Genomic DNA, 15,565 nt, shown 5'->3' with positions numbered 1-15,565 from the left:
AAAAGGTGAGATCACATTGATATACGAATGAATACTTTATGTGTTTGGTTCGGTTCAAAATTTTATTGAGTGACTGTTATGTACAAGATACTTATAAAAAAAATTGTCCTTCCTCTCAAGGAGAACTTATAGTAGACTTCACAGTTGAGTGTTTAGTTAATTTATGTATGAACATCCAGTCTGAAACTGATGTAACCTGATGCGGATCTTGTCTCGAAACTACTGATAGTATTTTCATGATACCAGTATTTGAATCCTGGGACACGATTTTCTTTTTAATGGGGTATCTGTTTCACTGCAGAGCTAGAGCTAGATCCCAGGCTTCCTCACCCTCACCTTGGCGTTCTCCCTGATTTAGGATGTCTTTATTTATTGTATATATTTATCTCCAAATATTAAGCAGTGAACTTTCAAAAGGGTACCGTGACTTGTCCTACTTTTTTGGATATACACATCTGTATTTTATCCTTGTTTTTTTTTTTTTTCTTCAAGATTTTAAATGCAACCTAGACACTTGTGGTTAGGGTGCTGAATTTTGACATATGCGGTTTGACGGAAAGAATCACTGGTGTGTCTGTTCTGGTTTGTTGTAGGTTAACGAAGCCCTTGTCATTTGCTGATTGTGTTGGGGATGAGCTGCCGTGGGGATGGGAAGCAGGGTTTGACCCTCAGATTGGTGTCTACTACATCGATCACATCAACAGTAAGTTTTCCTTTTTTATAAAAGCAAATATATCAGAAAAGTAATCCCCCAAAACCTACAAGCACACAAAAGGATAAACATGTTACAAAGTGAATTTCCAAAACCCCATTTTCTTAGTGGCTAACATTTAACTGAAATGCCTCTCTTGGTATTTGGGGCATGTACATAGAGTTGTCTTTGTGGGGACGGAGAGGGAGAAAGGGCCTGCCTGCCTGCCTGCTGGGGAGTGAGGATTCTCCTTCAGCACAAGTCTGGGAACCTGTGGGGATCAGAGCCACTGGGCTCCTCTTTCCATGGCCACTGCGCCTTCTGACAGGGCTGCTCCTTTCCGTGTGCTTTTTGCCACAGAAAGACTTGGGCCTTGGCACAGTGTGGTTTGTAGGCTGAGACTGGGGAGGGGTTGGCCCTCATCAGTGGCTCTGGAAGGCATAGCATAGCTGGGAAAGGTCCTGAACCTCTTCCTTTTCTGTTTCCCCATTTCTTTGTCGTTGGAAGGGAAAAACCTCTCATTTTAACAGCTTTTAAATCTCTCACATCTCTGACGTGGTAAGTCTAGCACAGAGGATTACCGTGACCGTGAATGACTTTCAAAAACACATACTTTGAAATATTTTTATATATTTGTATATGTTTGTGTGTGTGTTTATATGAATATCTAGCTCTCTATCTACTCCTTTAAAAATTTATTCAGATGGTAGCATATAATACTGATTCATTTTGCTTATTCACTTAAAAATAATTATTTTATTTTTATAGATTTTGGGGAATATATAGTGAATTTATTCCTCATTGTCTTCTTTCTTTTAGTTCTATTCTTATATTTAAAATTTGTATATGCAGTACTCTGTAGTGTCTTTAGGAACAGTATCACTGTAGCAAAGTGTTTCATTTGATACTCACTCATTAGTGATGGCTTGCAGCTGCCCTTGTGTAGGTAGATGATATATTTCTCAGGAGGCCAAAAAAGCCTGTATTGTTAGCTGCGAGGCACCATCTTCCAGGCGGGTGAGGTGGAGGGGCGGAAAAGAGCATAAGCACTCTGATGTCTGGTGAGCACATACGGTTAGTGATCTGTTTCAGCAGAACACCTGTCATGCACAGTTTGGAAACCAGCTTTCATATATACTGTACATTATTAGTTCAACATAATACAAATAATAGCTTCTACAAGTTGTTGCCTCAGCCTCTTTTATATGACCAGAAGAAATGTGACTTTTTTGTAGAGATACTCTTTCTCTCTCCCTGAAAGTTTCTAAAAGTTCTATGTAGAATTAATGATTGTGTTTTTAAGTTAGCTTTTAATTTTGTGTCTTCTAATAAATGTTTATTGATATACTGTATTAGTATATACCAGGTTTTATTGTGTATCAGTCACTGACAACCAAATGTCATCTGTAAGGGTGAAATGAACTAATTTTGGTAAAATTAAGTTCATTTTAAGCACTGTGTGTCACCCTTATGTCATTGCAAATAAACAAGTCAGTGAAATATCTGAAATCTATTAACTATTTAACTCTCACTTTTATGCTTATTTTAGATGAATAATTGTGTAGCTTTCTTTCCTTAAAGTAGTATTTGGGAAACCAGAAACCAACCTCGCCATCCTAGGTCAACAAAAATAAGCTCTCTTGGTACCATAAAGAGAAAAGGAATCCTCTCAGCCTCCTTCTCAACACCTACAAACTCTTTGGTACCTAAACCCACCTTCAGGGCTTCCTCCTCTTTCTCAGTGGAAGAGGCATTCCTCTGGACACCTCCACCCCTACAGATACCTCTTAATAACTTTCCTATTCCATCCTTCTCTCCTGTTTGGTGTCTTTATTAGTTATTTCCTGATTTTAAAATGTTCTCCTACCATTTCTATTAATAAATGATTCTTTTGTCTTAATATATAAACACTGGAAACTCTCAAAACGAAACCAAAACTGCAAAAGAAATACAAACAGATGGCATTAAACTCCCTCTCCTCACCCTCTCAAAACCGTCCTTCAACCAGAATCCATCGCCATCTGTGGTTGCCTCCTCTTCCCTTCACAGCCAGACTTGCTGAAAGCTGTAGTCTGCAAGAACTCCACTTCCTCCATTGTTCTCCATCATCTCGTCAAACCTGTTCTTGCTGAGGGCACCTGAGACCCCACGATGTAGTTTGGATATTCGTCCCATCTAAATCTCATGTTGAAATGTAATCTCCAGTGCTGGAGATAGGACCTGACCGGAGGTGATTGGATCATGGGAGTGGATTTCTCATGATGGTTTAGCGCCATCCCCTTGGTGCTGTCTTTGCTGTAATGAGTTCTCACAAGATCTGGCTGTTTGAGGTGTGAAGCCTCTTCCACTTGTTCTCTTGCTTCCTCTCTCACCACATAATGTACCAGCTCCCACTTTGCCTTCCACCATGAGTAAAAGCTCCCTGAGGCCTCCCCAGGAGCCCAGCAGATGCTCGGGCCGTGCTTGTACATCCTGCAGAACCGTGAGGCAATTAAGCCTCTTTTCTTTTCTTTTCTTTTCTTTTCTTTTCTTTTCTTTTCTTTATAAATGACTCAGTCTCAGGTATTCCTTTATAGCAAGGCAGGAAGGGTCTAATACACCCCACAAACTGTCAAATTCAAACAAGACTGTAGTCTCGTCTCTGTGACTTGTCACCGTGAGTTATTCCCTCCTGCTCTCTACTCTTTGGATTTTGTGACATACTGTTCACATATCTGACTGCACCTGCCCAGCTTTCTTTTGCCTGTTTCTTCTTCACTGGGGCCTGCTGTCAGGATTTCTGTAACAGTCTTCTGCTGTGTGCATGCTGCAGACTTCCTTGGGTGATGACTTCAGTTACTTCCTTCAGGCTGCTGGCTGCCACGTCTGTCTAAGTCTTTCTCAGAGTCCAGATGCATATGTTCTTTCCTTGCTAGAAGGCTCTTCCCAGTCTGCTTGCATTGGCCTCTCCTTTTTCATCTCCTGCCCTGCCTGGCACTGGAGACCTCTAGGAGTACCCTGTGCCTCCTGGGCTGGCTGCCTTTCTTTGCATCTGTAGAGTCGAGCCTGAGCACTCTCTGCACAGCCCCTAGGCCCTCCTTTTGACTGAAGGCCACATCCTTCTAGAGGCGTTCTGCTCAGGTGCCACTGCTTCCCATAGGCCTTCTCTGATACCCACCCCTCCCTCACAGGTCTCCGTCCCATTCTGGTTGAATGCCCCATCCAGATACTTCTGGAGGACCAAGTGCATAGGGATTTTTTAAAAAGCGTTGTCATATTGCATTTATACTATTTTTTGTATGTTTTCCTCACTAAATTATGAGCTTCTTGAGGGAGGGCAGTGACTGTATCTTTTGTTTTCATTGCTGGGCAACTAGTATAATGATAAACACTTAAAATGTTAAAAAGAAGAGCTTTATTGCTTAACTCAGCAATCAAAAGCTTTCTGTTCTTATTTAAAGGAATTAAAGTACATTTCAAGTATAAATTATGTGTCAAAAAACACCATTTTGAATATTTTCAAACTTCACTATTAGAATATAAAATTTTAAGTCTGCTATTTTGCTTTAATGGTAATGGTATTCTAGCGGTCTGATGTACCCAAATTACCAACAGCAAACAGTTCACCCACTGAAAATGATCTGGTCCATTGTCTCATTAATCTTCAAGACATTCCTGTGAAGTAGTTTAGGAAACAAACGGTATTATCTTCTCAAACAGCTGTTCCACACATATGTTGTGTTCTGATATTGTATAGTTTCAGCATAATTTTCTCATTATTTAAAGAAAAAATTAAATAAGGAATGTTTGGCTGTTTAACACGTTTCTAACAAACACTATTGAGTATTTAGAAGTAGAAGATTTGACCTTGACAGTAAAAGTTATTTTAGGCCGTAAGTGTTTTATGATCACATTCACCTTTCGGTGGGTATGTGTGGAGTGGGGGTATAGATATCAACGAGGGATGTTTGCAACTAACTAGAAGGTAAATGAGGAGGTATGATTTGTAAGGTTTTGATATTATTAATACAACCAGAAGTAAATCACTTTTTGGTAGAGTCTGAGTTGTACTATAACTTTTTTTTCTTTCTTTTAGTAATTGAGGTTTCATTTACATACACAAAAATGCACAGATTTTAAGCATGTATTTTGGATGGACTTTGATGTATGTATAATCCTTTGTAACTTGCCCCCGCATCAAGGTACAAACTTCTTCAGTCACTCTAGTAAGTTCTGTCCTGCCCCTTTCCAGTCAGCCCTCCCTACTGCTGCAGACATTGTTCTGATTTCTATCACCATAGCTTAATTTTGTCCGTTCTGGAACTTCATATAAAAGGATTTGTTCAGTTTTGGGAATAGATCCTTTCAACATGTTTTGCAGTTTGCACCTGTAGTCCCACCTACTTGGGAGGCAGTTTACACCTGTGGTCACACCTACTTGGGAGGCTGAGGTGGGCAGATTGCTGGAGCCTAGGAGTTCAAGGCTGCAATGCGCTATGATCACCCCACCGCACTCCAGCCTGGTTGACAGAGTGAGACCCTGTCTCAAAAACAAACAAACAAACGAAAAGTAATCGTGTATAGGAGAAAAGTAAAAATATAGATAAATGAAAAGAAGAAAAATTATGTTCATACAACCCAGCGTTAACTAAGTATTCTAAATCTTTTGATGTGTATCCTTCCAGACTTGATACACATATGCACATATACACAGTTTTTTAAAATTTATTTTTGTTTTTATTTTTTGGGGGTAGAGATGTCATCTCTCTGTGTTGCCCAGACTGGCCTTAAATCTGACCGCAAGGAATGGAATGCCCCTGCCTCATACAGAGCTTTAAATGTATTTTACATCTCAAATGGGATTATATTATATATACTGTTTTATAAACTTTTTCATTTAATGTATAATTTTCATCAAAAATTTTTTTTCTCCATCATATCAATTGATAATAGAACCTCACATTTCTGTCAGATGATTTTCGTAGAATATAGTCAAGATTCTTTGAAGCTGAGCATGGTGGCTCTTGCTTGTAGTCCCAGCTACTCAGGAGGGTGAGGTGGGAAGATCACTAGAGCCTAAGAGTTCAAGGCCAGTCTTGGTAATGTGCAAGACCTCATCTCTTTTTTAAAAAAAAAAAAAAAAAAAAAAAGGATCCTTTTGTGCTCTTGCATAAAACCCTTCTGTGGCACATTATTGCTTACAAAATGAGTTTCATATTCATTTACTGGACATTCAAGACATCATAGGCTAGTCCTTCTTGGAGTATTGGTAAAGAAATGAGAGCATATAGTGAAATAAGGAAAGGACCACCACCATGCTAGGAGAACATGGGGAAGCATGAAGAAGCAGCCTTTCCATCCTAAAGAGTGTAGCTGTGGCTACTTGGAGAAAGTGCTTTAAGCTGACACCCAAGAGATGACTGAGTTAACCAGGCTGGAGAAAAAGGGGGTGGGGAAGAAGGAGGACGGCAAGTAGATTCAAAGGTCTCAAGAGGCTAGAGAAAGCAAGACTTGAGGAAAGACATGCAGGAAATTCAGTGCAGCTGAAGGCTGGTGTAACTGGGGTAACTGGGGGTTTTGGCTGGGGCAGGGAACGGGCCAGGTGCTTTTGTCAGGAATCTTTCAAAGCCCTTTTTACTGCCTGTTCCATGGAACTGTACTCTTTTTCAGCCAGAAGAAACCCATTTGTCTCTAAACTGCCGTGACACTTAGCCATTCTCCACTCGAGGCACTAATCGTGTTCTACATATATGTATGTCACTATTTCTACGTTTTGCAAGTTTCTTGGAAGGAGGCTTCATGCCTGAATATCTTATTTTCCCTGTAGTAGATGGTCAATAATTGTCTGTAGGAATTAATGAACAAATAGTAAATATAGCAGATACTTTATAAAAAGGAAGATAAGGAAAGTTACTTATATTCATTTGATTTATTCTTCCTAAGCACAATATGAAGAATATAAATATGCATTATAGACAAAAATAATCTTCTTTGAAGAATCTAACATTATCTTCCATGATAAGCTCTTGTAACTCACATGTGTTCTCTACCTATAAAGTTTCACATCTATAAAACTGATGGAATGTGAATTCCCTTGAAGTACAGGGCATTTTAACAGTATTATATATTGCTTCTTTAATATAGTAGAAAACAGCAAATTATATTGTAATGCCATGAGCTCCCAAGGCCACTAGGTCTTAATAAAAAATACCACATTTGTATAATATACTTGAGTATTTACATTTAAAAAATGATCTTCACAAATCTGTTCTGCAAATACAATGATGGAGATGAAGCACAATCCTGCTTTATGAAGCCTTCTTCTAAGGTGCCTTTGGGAACCGTCTTTTGCAGTTCATATTTGAATTGTGCGATATTTTGGAAATGAGAATGCTTCCCACTGACTCTCTTGTAATGTGCAGTGTTTAAACCAGTCTACCGGAGTGTTTTTCCTGACCTATCCAAGACAAATGCTGATAGTTTATTATCATCATCATTATTGCACTTTATTCACTGAAGTGTCAGTCAGTGTTTTGTGGCGTTGTAGCCAATGACAAATATTTTATTGAAATACACTGTGTCCCCAACATGGGGGAAATGTGATTGGCTGAAACCTCAAAAGATTGAAAGAGAACTGAGAGTACATATCTTATAATTATTATAACTTAAGAACTTTTCAGATTTTTAACATACATTTTTAATTTTTATTCTCTCTTTATTTCATTAGTTTATTAATTATGTATCTCATCATCACAAATTCTCCCAAAACTTACTGGTTTAAAATAATATTTATTATCTCATGGCTTCTGTGGGCCATGAATCTAGGCAAGACTTAGCTGGATCCTCCAGCTCAAGGTCTCTGTGGTGGTTTGCAATCCAGGTGTCAGCCAGGCTGCAGTCATCTCAAGGCTGCCTGGAGAAAGATGTACTTCCAAGCCGCTCGTACGGTTATTGGCAGGATTCACTTCCTTGTTGGCTGCTGGCCACAGGCCTCCCTCATTCCATGCCACGTGGGCCTCTCCACAGGACAGCTCACAACGGGGCAGCTTACTTTGTCAGAGTCAAAAAGCCAAGAAAAATCACGGGGAGAGAGAGTGAGCAAGACAACAGCACAGTCTTTTGTAACCTAATCTCAGAAGTAATATCTTGTCACTTATTTTATGTTCTGTTCATTAGAAGCAAGCCATCAGATCTATCCCATACTCAAGAGGCATAAATTACTAGGAGATGAGGATTATTGGGAGTCATCCACAGTTCTGAAAACTTTTCAAGATCATACATTTATGTTTGTTAGAGGATGAGTTCTATACTTTGAGGCAGGTTAAGAAGTTTTATTACAGTTCTCAAGGGAAGGGGGCGTAGTACACCATTCCGGGCCACATGGTGGAGAAGTGCTTGGGCTGGTTGGGAGGCAGAAGGAGCAGAGGAGAAATCATGGCCCAGAGCCTGTATTGTGGTTTCCTTGGGAGGGAATGAGTGAGATAGGGTACACAAGTCTGAACAAGTTTAGGATTGGCTAGATTGAATAATTTCGGCAGACTCTGGGTTATGAGAATGGTCTCTAGTTGTCCAGTGTCTTCCCCTGGAGGGTGATGTAGGGCAGGGGAAATACTGGTTTGGAGTGTGAGTTAGATAAAAGAGGAGGTTAGGGATATGGGCTTTGGACTGTTGGTTTACATGTGAAGGATGGGCTCATGGGAGTCATTTGCTATCTTAAGAATTAAGTTAGCCCTGGGAGGGGCAGTCTCTTCCCACACAGCAAGGCCCCTGAGACATCAAAGCATCACAAAACATATAAAATTAAAAAATGATCAATACGCCATCCACTGACAAATAGAAAGTGCAACATTGTGTGTCATACTAAGAAACTTTGAGAAGCAATATTTTGTTGATTGTTTTTCAGTCTCATCTGCTGATCTGCGCCTGACATCTTGTATACATAGGTATGTGGTGGAGTGTACAAATTCCACTAAGGGAAGAGGAAGCAGGGTGGATATAATTTTATAGTTTATTAAGTTACAAGACTCCTTTTTCCCCAGTGTTGCTGCCACGTGCACAGATTGAGGGGAGGTGTTGAGCATATGTATATATAATTCATTTGTTACAGCTGACTCTATCCCATTTTCATCAGCTGGTTCAAGCCAGGGTAGGTTAACATGGGTGCAGAGTGATCTGTGGAGCCTTAGTTCTAGACACAGATGCTCTCTGGAGTCAAGGCTGGGGTAAGCAATGTGACTTTATAATTTCTTTGCTTTTGCAGTCTGAGTATCAGAGACAGTGTTATAGCTTACTAGCATTGAAGGCTTTTTGTATTTTGCAGTATCTCATTTAATCCTCCAAACAGCCCCCTGAATTAGCTCCATTTTGTAAAGGAGGAAATTGAACCCTGGAGAGGTTTGAGAACCTGCTCAAGGTCACACAATTTGTAAATGACACACCTGGATTTGAACCCAGTTAGATTGAATACAGAGTTTATGATCTTAGCTTCTGGGATATTACATCTCAGTTCTTTTTTCCAGTATTCATATTCTTAAAACTTCCTCAGGACTGAAATGATTCATGTGCTTCTTTTTTTTTTTTAACCTTACTTCATTACGACCTGAGTCTCAGTATTCTCAATGTACATTCCAATGTGGAATCATTTTAATTATTCAGGTATTAGGAGGAAGGAAGAATTATCCCTCCTTTTCTTGTTTAGTTTTTCACAATCCATGTACCTCAGCCTTTCTGCCACCCAGGTTAATGCTACCATATCATTTTCTTTTTTTCTTCTTCCTCCTGCACCTCGGTACCTCCTCATCTCCTTCCAGTAATAAATGCTGAGGTTCTTGTTGGAACACTTCCCTTTTATATGTTCCATAGTCCTTCTGTATCCACACCTTTCATTTCCAGTGTGGTCTGGGCTAACTAACGTACACTCTCTACACCCCTAGGAAAGGGGTTGTGGAACTCTGGGCTGTGGAAGTAGTTTCAGGTATGATATGACATCAAGGGCTTAAAATCTAAGAGTACTGTTAGTAATGGTGCACAAAAATGATTTTATTGAGGTAATTAGGCTGTGCCTTAATCTAATTTTATGTTTTACAATAACCAGAGCAGCTTATTTATTCAGTTCTCTAGTAGAATCTTAGAAAACGATTGCTAGAACTTGCTGTCACATTTCTCTTTTAATGACAGATTTATTTTCCTTTTTTATTTTCGAGAGTGAATCTTCCTCTCGTTTCTCCCCTGCCTTGCCCATACACACAGTGTTACTAAGAGCCCTCACAGGAGGATATGAGAAGTACAGTCCGAGACCAAACTTCTTTCATTTCCGTTTGCATAGATTATACAAGGGTACGTTGGGTTGAGTTCTCTCAGAAGCAAGCCCTAAGCCAAGAATTTAAGTGAACGTGGTTTATGAAGGAAATCCCGGGATAAACTATTAAGCAAATGAGGAAAGAAAGAAAGTGAGGGAAAAAAACAAATGAAGGTTTTATTTCTGTGAAGTCTCTGACTCCACTTGATTGTGGTGACTCTAAAGTACAATTTCTACCTCAGAGTTTGCTCTACCTGGGAGTTCTTTCTGTCTTCTTCACTAGTCAGTCATTGGCTGCAGGTGAGTTAGTGAAGTGTTCTAGAGCAGTCAGACATCCATCAACAGCAAAGAGCAGACCATGGCAGAAAGACCCGAGAATACCAGGTTAGGACACCAACAGTGTCCGCTACAAAGGCTACATCAGAAAATACTCGTCCATATTTCACCCTCTTTGTACATTCAAGAGACGTGAGAGTAAGAGAGGTAAAATATTTCTCCTAGAGTCTCACATCTGACTAGTTGGATATGGAATCCACACAGCCTTACTCCCTAACCAGTGCTCTTTTCTTTTCTTTTTTTTTTTTTTTGAGGCGGAGTCTCACTCTGTAGCCCAGGATAGAGTACTGTGGCCGGATCTCAGCTCACTGCAAGCTCCGCCTTCCGGGTTCACGCCATTCTCCTGCCTCAGCCTCCCGAGTAGCTGGGAGTACAGGCGCCCGCCACCTCGCCCGGCTAGTTTTTTTTGTATTTTTTTAGTAGAGATGGGGTTTCACCGTGTTAGCCAGGATGGTCTCGATCTCCTGACCTCGTGATCCACCCGTCTCGGCCTCCCAAAGTGCTGGGATTACAGGCTTGAGCCACCGCGCCCGGCATCCAGTGCTCTTTTCAACAGCTGATAGTGGCAAAGGATTTTTATTGCTGTTCTGATAGCATCCGTTTGTCCGCCTATAGCATCCCTTTGTCCTTTATAACTGAGGTATTGTTATACCTCAGTTCTCTTTAACGTTCATCAGCCATCATCAGTCATTCATTTGAACCTTGTAAAGCATATTTTAATAATAAACTATAAATCAGCTTTATTATTATATACAAATACATAAATTGCATCTGTTTTCACTATACAGTTCATGAGTTTTTGACAAGTGTACACCATGTAACCATCACAATAATCAAGATAGAGAACATTTCCATCCGCTCAAAAAGAGCTTTCTTCTTGCTCTGTTGTAACGAGTACTTCTCAGTACTGCTGGGCCCAGGCAACCACTTTCTGTCATTGGATTAGGTTTACTTTTGCCCACATTTCATATAAATGGAATCATACAGCATGTGCTCTTTTGTGTCTGGCGTCTTTTCACTCAGCATGTGTTTAAGAGTCTTATATATTGCTGTTGAGTATTTTGTTTCATTTTATTGCTGAGTAGTATTTTATTGTATGGATATACTACAATTTGCTTAGCCATTACCTGTAATAGTTTTGTCTCTTATGAATAAAGCTGTTAATGAGCATTTGTTTAGAGGTCTTTTTGTATATACATATTTTTGGATCTCTTGGGTAAATAACAAGTTGTAGGATTGCTGGGTTGTATGGTAATTGCTAAGTTGTTCTCCAAAGTGATCGCCCCATTTTAGATTCCCAGTGGCAATGAATGAGAATTCCAGTTGCCCCACATCCTCTTCAACACTTGACATGGTCAGTTTTCAAATTCTAGCCATTTTATATAGTGAGCAGTGGTATCCCATTATCGTTTTGACTTGTATTTCCCTGATGATTGGTGATGTTGAGTCTCCTTTCATCTGCTTACTGACTGTTTGCACAATAGTCAGTAGATGTGTGGGTTTATTTTTGGACTCTATTCTGTTGCAACATAACTGTTTTATCTAGATTATGCTTATTCCATCATTTCTACATTTCCAGATCTGTTTCTGTTGACTGATTTTTCTCCTGATTATGGACCATATTTTTGTGCTTTTTGTTATGTTTAGTAACATTATAGTGGATGCTAGACATTATAAAGTTGGTTTTGTTGTTGTTGGTTTCATTGAGTGCTAGGTTTTGTGCCTTTTAGGGAGTTTTGTACTTTTTTTCTTCTGACTGGCAGTTAAGTTACTTGCTGACCAGTTTGGTCCTTTAGGTTAGGTTCAAAGTAGCCTTTACTCTATGTCTTATTTAGCTCTGTTGTTAAGGTGTAACTTTGCTGTGGTCTCCACTGGATTCCCTAGATGTTCACTGTGGCCTTTCTCCTCTGGCTGGTCATAATTGGAAACTGTCACAGCCCTGTGTGAGCTCAGGGAATTGTCTGCCTATAGCACCCCCGTTGTCCTTTGCCTGGCGTTGTGCACGTTCCCCTTGTGCATCTTAGCATTCACCTAGAGACTTCTTGTGACCCCTGTGCAAATTTCTGGAACTTCTCCAGTCTCTGGAACTTCTGTGCTTTGCTTTACAAATTCCACCTCTCATGGCTTCCATGAAGTCTGCTTCCCTCTCGCTTCAATTCAGCAGTGCCTCCTTTCTCTGCTTCAGCTACCCCTCTTTGCACTGCTGTCCAAAAGGTGCTTTCAGACAGAAATGTAGGATAATCATGGGGTTCATTTCCCTTCTTTCAGAGATCACAATTCGTGCTACCTGTTGTCCAACATCTGAAAACTATTGTTCATATATTTTGTCTTCTAGTTATTTACTGTGGCCCTGTTATTCCACCATGGCCTTCTTTGTGTTTTGCTTTGCTTTTAAAAAATCTCTATTAATCTTTTGTGTATCAAGCTTCATGTGTTTTCTGTATTAAAGCCATACTTCTATTTGTCCCAAATTATCCCCTGTTTGTGTTTGCTCTTGTTGGGAGTGGGATCCACTTAGATACAATGTCCTGCTAGAGACAAGATCGTAAGTCACAATACCATAGCTTTTACGCCTTTGAACTATTCTACTTTTATTTTAACACACTGTATTACTGAATACAACATACAGAAAAGTGCATAGACTGAAATAACAAAGTTTAACAAATATTTTAGAAGTGAACTATGTAATTTCGATGGGTGAAAGAAATGGAACATCAGTATCCAGGAAGCCTCTTTTATTTACTCTGTCCCATTCTCAACCCTTCCTCTACTGGCACATGGCCACTCTCCTTTCTTTCACAGCAGAGGGATCCAATACATGTCTGCAGACACAGGGGGATGTCTCTTAACTAACCTGCACTAACCATCACCAAAACTATCCATTCTCTTGTATACATCATGGTACCTCAATGCTGGACACCAGTACACTCCAACTCCTTGGCCCAACATGTGGTCAAAAAATATGTCAGTTTTTAAATATGAGAACATAAAGTGTTTATGGTAATCTGATTCTTTTGTTTTTGTTTTTCTTCACGTTTTGTGGCCCCTACTGTAGCTTCACCACACAGTAAAGAATGTGTTTGGAGTTTATAAACTGAGCATAAGCTGCCGTGGAAGTTAGAGGATGAGGGCTGACCTGCAGATGAGGTGGCTGGGGCACCTTCTGGAGGAGGCAGCATGTGAATGCTGTTGCAGAGCGCTGGGTCTTGGGCTCGGCTGCTCACTGGAATCACCTGAGCAGCTTTCGAATCGATAGTGCTTGGGTTCCACCCACAGAAACTCTAACTGGTCTGGGTTTTTTTTTAAAAAAAGGGTCTGTGGTTGATTGTAGTTTGCAGAAATGCAGAAGCAAGAACCAGGGCCTTAGGCTAGAGCATCCTGTGTAAACAGGACCAGGGTTTTGTTTGTTTGTTTATTTCTAAATTTCAGATCCACTGCGGACTCACTGATATTTTTGTAAACTACAAGAAAAAGTGAATTACTGGAAAAGTGAAAATGTATACACACAAAGAAATGCAAAATGTTTATCAACAGATAAACAATAACTGACTAAAATTGCTATAATGATTACAAAATGTTTTCTGTCTATTTCTGTCCTTACTGTTGTGGACATGAAACTGCGTTCATGGACTGGTTCTAGTCTGCAGAGTAGACCAGCTTTGATTAGAGCTGATGCAGAGGGCAGTGTGGCTAGAGTCCTGTATTAGGTGAACGAAGGTAGGTTGGGTCCAGATTATGTGGAACCTTGAGTGCTGGAATGAATAGCTTAGCTTTTATTCTGTAGGCACTGGGGAGCCACAGAATTCTTGAAAGGAATGATCTGATTGACAACATCGTGTGTGGTAGATTTATAGTGAGAATACATTATTGATGAGAACCTGAAAGAGGAAGGAAATTGATGGGACTGGGTAAAATAAAACTATAAAATTTCTGGAGAAGTCACTCCAGCACAGCTAAATAGACTCCTTAGAGGATACAAGAACTTAAGCTAGCCTCCTCCCTGAAGTTTAAACAATCCGGAAAACAAAGTTAAATTGTAAAAAGTACCCTCCACCTAATGTTTGCAGAAACCACACAGATAGAAGATCCAAGAAAACAATGGAGGGGGGAACAGGAGAAGATGCTCAAGGACTACCTCTCTGTGGCGCAAGATGCCCTCCGGACACAGAAGGAGCTGTACCATGTGAAGGAGCAGAGGCTGGCGCTGGCCCTGGATGAATACGTGCGATTAAATGATGCCTATAAGGAAAAGTCAAGTTCTCGCACAAGCTGTAAGTACAGTGTGTCTATTCAGACTTTAGAAGTGGAGACCGAACTGTAGTAACAGAAGACCACTTACATTTCTATGGAGTTTAATTTTGAGTCCTTTTCCCTCCTAAGCAGGAAGAGTCTCTCAAAACCGTGAGAGGTGAGGGCACACCCCAGATTTTCTCACCCCCACTCCAGATAAAATAATCCCCGTTGGGGGTTGTGCATGCCTTCTGTTTCTGCACTTGCCTCTGCCAGGTTGCCTTTTATGCATTTACGAGTTAATTTTTACCTTTTCAGAACAATGCAAGTAATTTGGCCCTTTTTGCTACTTTTGTACAATATTTTTAGTGGGGAGGAACTGCAGCTATTACCTACAGTGTAATTTCTGTTGACCACCTGAGTTGATTTACCGCTCGCTCATCTCACAGATTATTTGGAGCTGACTTTGTTTAAAGAAGCAGCTGTGATGAGCTCAGAAGTTCTGCTTAAATTATAAATTCCTTGATAATGCAAAACTCTGAAGTACTGCTGCAGTATGGTCCTCTAAGGACATAGTGTATATGAAATCCAGAAGAAAATTAAGCACCAAGGTCTTAATGATGTTTCTCTTTACAGAGTTTAAAAATATGGTAGAGGTTTGAAGATTACTTTTTATATTTAGGTGTCTGATAAATGACAATAGAGGAATTATAAAAAGAAAGCAAGTAGTCACAGAAGCACATAAATCTTGTTTTTAGCTTCAGTAAATTCTTTTTTTCCCCCCTGTGTACAGCTTCAGTAAATTCTAAGCTGAGAACTAGTTATGCAACTTGTAAATAATTAGTTTTTCTTTTTTCTCTATAAAAGTATTCTCAGGATCTTCATCCAGTACTAAATATGATCCCGATATTTTGAAAGCTGAGATCTCCACTACGAGATTAAGGGTAAGAGGTTTAAATTGTGGTTCTGTGCTGACCCATATGCATAGAGTCTGAAGGCTGTGGAAGGGGCTCCAGCGATCAGCTCTCACC

At 40.0% G+C, this 15,565-nt stretch overlaps 1 protein-coding gene across 1 annotated transcript in view; it reads left to right on the top strand.

Moving 5' to 3' along the window:
* The first annotated feature begins 597 nt into the window (after nucleotides 1-597).
* The window catches only part of WWC2 (WW and C2 domain containing 2), a 122,228-nt gene continuing 107,260 nt past the window's right edge, over nucleotides 598-15,565 (top strand). The window contains exons 1-3 of the mRNA XM_011959571.1: nucleotides 598-703; nucleotides 14,372-14,575; nucleotides 15,402-15,478. Coding sequence (XP_011814961.1) covers nucleotides 14,425-14,575; nucleotides 15,402-15,478 — 228 coding nt within the window. The 5' untranslated portion in view covers nucleotides 598-703; nucleotides 14,372-14,424. The remainder of the gene's footprint in view (nucleotides 704-14,371; nucleotides 14,576-15,401; nucleotides 15,479-15,565) is intronic.

Source organism: Colobus angolensis, unplaced genomic scaffold (assembly GCF_000951035.1).
Source record: "Colobus angolensis palliatus isolate OR3802 unplaced genomic scaffold, Cang.pa_1.0 Scaffold5, whole genome shotgun sequence".
NCBI classification, from domain to species: domain Eukaryota; kingdom Metazoa; phylum Chordata; class Mammalia; order Primates; family Cercopithecidae; genus Colobus; species Colobus angolensis.
The sequence above is the reverse complement of the archived record's forward strand: the minus strand, read 5'-3'. Positions and strand labels throughout refer to the sequence as shown.